Source organism: Penaeus japonicus, unplaced genomic scaffold (assembly GCF_977035675.1).
Source record: "Penaeus japonicus unplaced genomic scaffold, GWHDUDI00000001_assembly GWHDUDI00000012, whole genome shotgun sequence".
Classification (NCBI taxonomy): domain Eukaryota; kingdom Metazoa; phylum Arthropoda; class Malacostraca; order Decapoda; family Penaeidae; genus Penaeus; species Penaeus japonicus.
Window position 1 is genome coordinate 1673781 of NW_028234414.1, and position 9406 is coordinate 1683186.

General features: G+C 37.5%; 1 protein-coding gene across 1 annotated transcript in view; it reads right to left on the reverse strand.

Annotated features, from left to right (window-relative positions):
• Positions 1 to 3433: 3433 nt before the first annotated feature.
• The window catches only part of LOC122252643 (neuronal acetylcholine receptor subunit alpha-6), a 7984-nt gene continuing 2011 nt past the window's right edge, over positions 3434 to 9406 (reverse strand). The window contains exons 3-8 of the mRNA XM_043015232.2: positions 7996 to 8105; positions 7415 to 7631; positions 6193 to 6370; positions 5485 to 5637; positions 4778 to 4956; positions 3434 to 4397 (exon numbers count right to left, since the gene is read on the reverse strand). Coding sequence (XP_042871166.2) covers positions 4227 to 4397; positions 4778 to 4956; positions 5485 to 5637; positions 6193 to 6370; positions 7415 to 7631; positions 7996 to 8105 — 1008 coding nt within the window. The 3' untranslated portion in view covers positions 3434 to 4226. The remainder of the gene's footprint in view (positions 4398 to 4777; positions 4957 to 5484; positions 5638 to 6192; positions 6371 to 7414; positions 7632 to 7995; positions 8106 to 9406) is intronic.

Consider the following 9406-nt stretch of genomic DNA (forward strand, 5'->3'; position numbering starts at 1 on the left):
GCAAGCATATATATATATATATATAATATATATATATATATATATATATATATATAATATATATATATATATATATATATATATATAATATATATATATGTATATATGTATATATATATGTATATAATATATGTATATATATATTATATATATATATATATATAATAATATATATATATATATATTATATATATATATATATATATATATATATATATATATTATATATATATATATATATATATATATACATATTGATATATATTCATATATTTATATATATATATTTAAATACTTAAATATTTATATATATATATATATATATATATATATATATATATATATATATATATATATATATATATATATATAATATATATATATATTGTTGCAAGTGAATAATCCAATCATTCTAATTTTTACAATTTCACCTCACAAAGTCACTATCACCGCACTCATCATAGTCACCATCACATGTAATAATCTCACCATTACCAGCCTCACTGGTATACTAATTCACCATTCACCAGTGGCACCACACCAAGAACACTCTTAACTACTGTTGTAATCACCTCCACGAGTGTAACCACCTCGTTCAGTGTTCATCACCTCATAACCAACACAGTTACTACCATTCACCACCACCGCCTCTGCTTTCATCACTACCATGTCAAACACCGGTAACTTGTTCAGTATTTAGGAATTTGATACTGTAAATGACAACTCTGCAGTAATACTTTTTAGTGTCTTGGGCAGAATAGTTGTAGTGATCTGTTTGTAGTATTTTCTTTTCTTTGAATACAAGACTAAAATAAGAAAATGGGCTTGAGTGTTTAAGTATCAAGTTTATATAAAAAAGGTATATGTAATTACTAAACTTTTCTCTTCTTTGTCAGGTTAATTTTTACATTCATAAGTATTTCTTTTCCTATAAACAGCTTTGCTTTTCAAGAAAGTACTGTCTTGATGACTTTTAAACAAATCATCTCTTTTCTCTCTCTCTCTCTTTCACTCCCCCCCCCTCTCTCTCTCTCTTTCTCTCCCTCTATCTCTCTCTCTCTCTTTCTCTCCCTCTATCTCTCTCTCTCTCTTTCTCTCCCTCTATCTCTCCCTCTCTCTCCCTCTCTCTCTCTTTCTCACTCTCTCTCCTTCTCACTCTCTCTCCTTCTCACTCTCTCTCCTTCTCTCTCTCTCTCTCTCTCTCTCTCTCTCTCTCTCTCTCTCTCTCTCTCTCTCTCTCTCTCTCTCTCTCTCTCTCTCTCTCTCTCTCTCTCTCTCTCTCTCTCTCTCTCTCTCTCTCTCTGATTGTGATCAGAATAATAATTTTTTCTTTTATTTACAAACTTTTTATGACTAAGTTTTGAAATGTTCTCAAGCCCAAGAATAAGAATATGCATTATGCTGTGATTTAAAAAGTGTAATAGTATGTGATTCAAATTACACACAGCTTGTATTTAATAGGTTTTTGTAGTCTTTGAGCTGTAAAAGAATATATAGGATTCATTTCGACTGAAAGTCAATGCCAGCCTTGTAGACTATAAGTGTAGAGCACAAATTAGTGTGAAGAAGTATGTAGCGTCTTTTTCTAGGACCTCGGCTTGCTTCTTTAGAACTTTTGTTTTTATACTAGCAGTGGGTTGGGCATCGTGCCATTGGTGTTTAACAAAGCAACAAAGTTTTGTTAACTAGAGTAAAAAAAAAAAAAAAAAAAGACTCCCAGTTATTGTGCCTTGTAGATGATAGCATTCCCTCCAAAAAGTCCCTCCAGTTATGAAGAATTGGCATTTTAAATGAAATCCTGCCAAGTATGTCTCAAACACCACAATTTCTAAAGGAGTTTTCAATCATGTCTCATAAGGAGTAAGTGCGTATTATACAAAACATAAACTATCACCTTTGACAGTTTCATTGACCATTTTTTTTAGTCAGAGATATCTTGCACATCATTATAGTGTGATGCAACATTTTTACCAACATTGGAAGTGATTTATCTTGTAAATAACAACAAAAAGGGCAAAATAAGTATATCTTCATCTTTTTTATTTATTTGTAATTGGTCTTGATAACTTGAGTGTTTTTCTATCTTTTGGTATGTGATCCTGTGAAGTGTGTTTCTTATGTAAAAATTGTAAGACTTAGAACATCACATATAACGACTTTCACTCATTTCTTACCTCACATTTTAAGGGCTTTGATTCTGAAGTTTGGTTTAGCTTTCTCTCTTTTTCTTTCTTTTTGCCATTGTGAGAAAGAACAATTAAGGTGAATTATTTTTCTCATATATTCAGTATGAGATGAGTGAAGGTTACTGCTTTTGCAATTATAGTAATTTTGGTAATAAAACAACTTTCTTTGTATGATGACAGTCATATTGAACATTTAAAATAATTTTAAAATGTAGAAGTGGGATGAAGCTTACATATTTAATTAATAGTCTTATTTGAGAGAAATCAAAACACAAATTCAAAATAGGTTAAACTCTTTAAATGTTAAACATAAAAAAAATTTATTGTGCAAATGTGATATCTGATAAAAACTTCATTGTAAAAAATGTATATGTAAAAATGTGAGAATTTTTTTTAATATGATCAAAAGAGTACAAAATATGTGCTTAATGTAATGTTTTTCCTTTTTTTAAAAGTTTCAGGTCGATTGTAATTCCCCCCCCAAAAAAGGCAATCAGTTTTTTAAAAGTGTATTAGAATTTATGAATGGATTGGCAAGACCTTTTGCATATTGAAGAATAAACTTTTTGGCAATTGATTTGTCTTTGTTTATATGTAACCATGTTTTAATATGGGTCTCCTGGTCCTTTAGCCCAGGAATGTATACATCACTTCATAAAATGTGTGGAATCCTCTCTTCCATTCTTATTCCTTGCCTTTTCTGTTATGCTACCTCTGTTTTATGGTCTCTAATTGCTCATTGAGGTAAAGGAATAACATCCGTATAAGTAAAGCTGAAGAAAAGGAAAGTGCATGTTAAGAACGAACACACACACACACACACACACACACACACACACACACACACACACACACACACACACACACACACACACACACACACACACACACACACACACACACACACACGCACACACACAGTGACAGTTCCAATGAATTGGGATTTAAATAACCGATTTAATTAATTTATGATTTTGTGGCATGAAACTATTTGATTTTACAGAACTCACATGAAATATATTATATGTACTCCACTTGAAAATACAGTGTGCATGACAAAATCAACAGCAATTTGTTGATACAATGGCAAAACACAAAATATTTTAGACAAAATATTTTACAGTGATTTACAGTGCAATGTATGCAATAATTGTTGTAAATTGGCCTTCTTTCCTCACTCTTTGTACGAGATAAAATTTATCCCTTAAATTGTAATCACAGAAAACGAAGGCAAATAAATCGTCTCGCTCATTATTATATTTACTAATGTAGGTCTAGACTTAAGTACAAGTACAGTAATAGTTAATAGTTATATGTGTCGTTATCAAGAACTGAAAATCTCTTTTTTTATATTTTGACATAACTTTTTCGAATAGTTCACCTGCCTCTCCTACTCAAACATAAATACACATTTGTGTAGAAAAATATGTGAGTTAGATTGTCATTGTGTGTGTACGTGTGTGTGTGTGTACGTGTGTGTACGTGTGTGTGTGTGCGTGTGCGTGTGCATGTGCATGTGCGTGTGCGTGTGCGTGTGCGTGTGCGTGTGCGCGTGTGTGTGTGCGTGTACGTGTGCGTGTGTGTGTGTGTGTGTGTGTGTGTGTGTGTGTGTGTGTGTGTGTGTGTGTGTGTGTGTGTGTGTGTGTGTGTGTGTGTGTGTGTGTGTGTGTGCGTGCGTGTGTGTGTGCGTGTGCGTGTGCGTGTGCGTGTGCGTGTGCGTGTGCGTGTGCATGTGCGTGTGTGTACGTGTGCGTGTGCGTGTACGTGTACACGTGTGTCTGTACGTGTACACGTGTGTGTGTGTGTGTGTATGTGTGTGTGTGCGCGTATGCGTGTGCGTGTGCGAGTGCGTGTGCATGTACATGCGTGTACGCGTGTGTGTGCGTGTGCATGTGCGTGCGTGTATGTGTGCGTGTAACTTATATCAAATCAAAATACGTCATTTTTCCGTAAGATAAGATGTCATTCTAGCAAAAGCCACTCACTCGAGCAGCAGGGTCAAGTCGGAGAACAGAAAGAGTGAAGACCGCCTCGGGCTGCTCAGAGCGCGGCCGTGTAGGCGATGAGGGTGATGACGAAGGCGACGACGAAGGTGAGGGCGGCGACGCGGTCAACGGCGGCGGCGACCAGCAACCACTCGTGGGCGTAGCTGACGGGGCGGACCTCGTCGAGTACTTCAGCGTCGTCGGCACCACCTCCGCTGTGACCCACCTGCAGAAGGGAACACGACGACCGCTTCAGAGACCGCGAGACGAGCGAAGGAGACTTTTTAGAGACCAATGGGTTTTTGAGAAATCATTCTCACGAAGGTAACTGGGTAAGAACGTCCAGTATACGCCTTCGAGAACGCGGGAGATAAAAAAAAAGAAAGAAAAAAAGCGGGAGCTACACATACGAACACGACCGGAAGCCAAAAGACGATGAAATCACACGAGGAAGGCTCAGGGGTTTTTCCCCAAGAGAGGATGAATATAAAGCTCCAAAATAGTCCTTGGTCGCGAGAAAAAGAAAGAAAGAAAGAAAAACAGAAAATCCTTGAAAAAAAATTGACATGGAAACAAAGCCAGAGATTCCAGTCTGAGGGGACGTACCTTCCCCATGTATTTCTGTAAGAACATAATGGATCCTAGGGGCCCGGTAAGGATCGTCTTCAGGAGTGCAGGCGGGGGCGTCGAGGCAGCTGGGTGGTGAGCGTCAGTTAGGCGCAGGACGGCAGCCGACACCCCGACGCTCAGGAGAACCATCACCAGCGCCTGTCCGTAGAACTTCACTGCAAAAGGAGGGGCGGTCAGTGGCGGCGGAGAAGCGAAACACGATGTACATATTCATACATACATACATACACACACACACACACACACACATACACACACACATACACACACACACACACACACACACACACACACACACACACACACACACACACACACACACACACACACACACACACACACACACACACACACACACACACACACACATACACACCCACACACACAGAGACACACACACACACACACACACACACACACACATATATATATATATATATATATATATATATATATATATATATACATACACACACACACACACACATACATATATATATATATATATAATATATATAATATATATATATATATATATATATATATATATATATATATATATATATAAACACACAAACATATGTATACACATACATATCTATATGTCTGTATGTATGAATAAACATACACACAAAACACACGTACAAACACAGTCACATGTAACCCCATAATTCGTATCTAACCGATGATGGGCGCAGAATAAGACAAGCTGGGGAGGCTGTTAGCTACGTAGAAGAGCGCGATGAGTGTCAGCAGCGTGCTGACGCAGCCGACGGTGACCCTCTTGGTCTCCCGCAGCGGCAAGAGGAACTGCACGAGCGTCAGCAGCGAGATTACTGAAGGAGAAACCAGAGTTGTGGTTAGGGCGGGCGCGCCAGGGACACCGGGGCTGTGAGAGGAATTATAGAACAATAATACATGTATGTATGTCTATGTATGTATGTATATGTATGTATATATATATATATATATATATATATATATATATATGAATATAAAGAAATAAATGAATAAACATATTTATATATACACATACATACATACATACATACATACATACATATATATATATATATATATATATATATATATATATATATATATATATATATATATGTATATGTGTGTGTGTGTGTGTGTGTGTGTGTGTGTGTGTGTGTGTGTGTGTGTATTACGTATATACACACTTGCATATATACAAATTTACATTTACACACACAGACACACACACACACACACACACACACACACACACACACACACACACACATATATATATATATATATGTATATATATATATATATATATATATATATATATATATATATATATATTTGTGTGTATATATATACACACACATATATACACCTACACAACCCCGTTTCCTTACCCAGAGCAGGGACAATGACGGTGGAGGCAAAAGACGGGGACACTCGGCGAATAGTTAACGTGACCTCCATTGAAACATATGGCTCGGGACAGCATTTGTAGATCATACTACGTCTATGTAGCGTGCCCTCTACAAATTGCCACTTATGAGAGTCCATCATAAACATTTGAGTGTAGATCTGAAAAAGACGAAATATCTCACACTGTGACCTGTCGATGCCTTCAGTGTTGGATCGAATCCTGTGTCTTGATGGTGCATCGATAAGGATAAGGATAAGCCAGATTTGCGGAGCAGATGCTACGCCGGGCTTGTATGCACTAAGGCGAGCCCGCCTGTGTCAGCGTGTGCTGACTCGTGAGAGAATGTGCCAACGAGTGTTGACTCGATCTGAGACTTTCCATGTGCCATATATATATGTTTATGTGTGTGTGTGTATACATACACATATATTTATGTTTGTGTATATCCGTTTCTTTACCAATAGGGTTCAGGATAGCCCTTTAAATTCATTGCCTTTTACAAATTGGTATACGTAAAAATACTGAAGAAATCGTCCACCGTAAACCTGGGAAAATATATGGAGAAAAGGTTTAAATCTCTACAGTGGCACCTACGGGTGGACAGAAGATGATCATGTGTCTGTGTGTATTGGGGACTATGTGCTTAATGAACCCATAGGGGCGCTGTAAACCTCCTGAGAAAACTGTGAAATTCAACCATATCATCTGAATACGTAAATTGAACTGAACCATCATGTCGCCCATATAAAAAAGAAGACTAACCATAACTATAATTTCGATTAGGAAGCGTGTATTAAATTTTCACAGTACGGTACCCGTTTGACTTTTTCTTTTTTTTTGATCGGGAGATCACGTTTTCTCAGTTCCTTTTGACAATGTGAAAAGAAAAAAAAAGAAAAAATAACTCGCCATCTTTCCCTTGCCCAGTTTTACGGAGAGTAGCATCTTTCTAATGTTTATTGTTTTCCAAACTTTCTTTTACTATCATCCAGTCTAGCATGCTTTACTCTACGATTCCTCTGCATACGTAATACCTTCTTCAACTAACTAGACTAACACGTAAAAGCTTTTGACCGCAAATTCTTAAGTGAACATCTGTGAATGTAACTCAACCGTAACAGAAGTAATTCGTATAATAACATTCTGGGGAAAAAGGCGGGTATCTCTTCCAAAATGACCTATATCATTAAGGGTGTCCGTACCTGCGTTCTGTTGTGTAACAGTTGTAGATCGAGTTCCCAGCCATTCTTCGTCCAAGAGCCAAACAAAAGAGTGCAGCGCTGCGTGTCGTAGGGCCAATACGTCAAGTCGATGGGACACCTCGCTCGGAAGATGGATGGCGGGACCCAGAGCACCTTTCCGTCGGGATAGACTACAACGTGAACGTTACCGTAGTGGTCGATTTCCGTAGCCTCAGCGCTGAGAGGGTGAGGTAATAATAGACTAAAGCAATAGCTTTAGTTTAGTGTGATCGCGAGTAGCTCCATATTACTACCGCCATTGCATAAAAATGTGGACTACTGTTGGAAGGAATCAAGCACATGCTATTTTATCTCTTGTTGCAATACAAGTGCACAAGAATCTATCCTGTGATTAATATATAGAATTCGATTCCCCTCAAGTCTATGATGTATGCCATTTAAAATTCACTAGCTACTCGTGTTCAGGCTATATATAGTTTTCCCGTAGTCTTTGAAAATTCTCGCTTCTTTATAATAAGAAATATGCAGACTCCAATCATAATTGTAATAATGGAACAGAAAAACAGAAACTATAAACTCACTTGTTATACAGAGTTATGTCGGGCTGCCATACCTCATGGTCACCCAAATGAAGTATTTTGAGGCCACCGTAATCCTTATAGTCCCAGGTGAGTCTCGGGTCTTGCCATAGCTATAAAAGGATCGATAGCTATTTCTTTACACATTTTCATTTATACACGCGTTTCTAAATCCTTTCCAAACTGGGAGGACTTACCAAAGATATTGAATTTGAAAGGAAAATACCTAGAAAAAAATAAGGTCATGTATTCAACGATTTCAAACCCATAAAAAAACACGAAATTAAATTACATCCCATATGATACAATACAATGCAAAGAGGAGAGTGGAGAATCGCGATTCTCGAAAGAGAGGGAGAAGGAAGATCTAAGATGGTAACTAGCTCCCTAAAAAGAATTATGAGTGGGAGTGAGATGAGAGGTGGGGGGCGTAACCCCATGCTTGTCCCCATATGATACGATACGATACGGTACAAAAAGAAAGTGGAGAATCGCGATTCTCGAAAGAAGAGAAAGGGGAAGATTCTATATGGCAGCTCGATACCTAAAATGAAGTAAAGTGAAAGATTAAAAAGATCGGGGGCATAACCCCTTGCTTGTCCCATATAACCCATTCACGCCGGGGCGGAATTTCGCCTACTCCCGATAACGCCGGGAAGATTTCAAGCGCGCAACCGTTCGTGCCGGGGTGTTTTCCCGCTGCGCGCGGTCGCTCTGACGCTCGCAGAGCGTTTTTCACCCACCCTATCCTTATGGTTTGCGTGATTGCGTCTAAAGTGTAATCATGTGTAGAAAGTAGTGCTATGTTCAGAGGATGTATATCAGTCGAAAAAGATGTTATAGCACTGTTTTTTTTAGTGTTATTCTATTGAACTTTTTCCATATTCTTTACTCCTATGTTGTAATACCAATGGGAAGTGGAAGCATTCTTCTAGTGAGGTAACAAACATAGTTTTTTTTTTCAATTTTTTTTTTCTTCCTAAACGAAAAGAAAGAGAATATGAACAACCATACATGTGCATACAAGTGAATGCAAGTAACAGCAATGTTTTTTCAAGTGTCATTTTCTTTTAGTGGGGCAACAAAAAGATGTTATATAATTTTTTTTTTTTTTTTTTTTTATTCCTCGGCCAATTACAATTGATTTTACGATAGTCTTTCGACTCAGATCATCATATTCAACAAATCAGAAACAGAAATCACCATGCCGTAATCAAGATTACGTATGTACCTGAGACGTCATTCATATTACGTTATATCCCATTTTCTACTATTTAGAAGGATAAACTAAAGTAGCTAAGACAAATCAAGTATGAAAATCGAATTGTACTAAGAATAATCTATCATTCTAATGCGGACGTTTCAGCACGTCGCTACTGGCCTCCCGGCGCGCGGGCCGAAAATGTAGCACGTG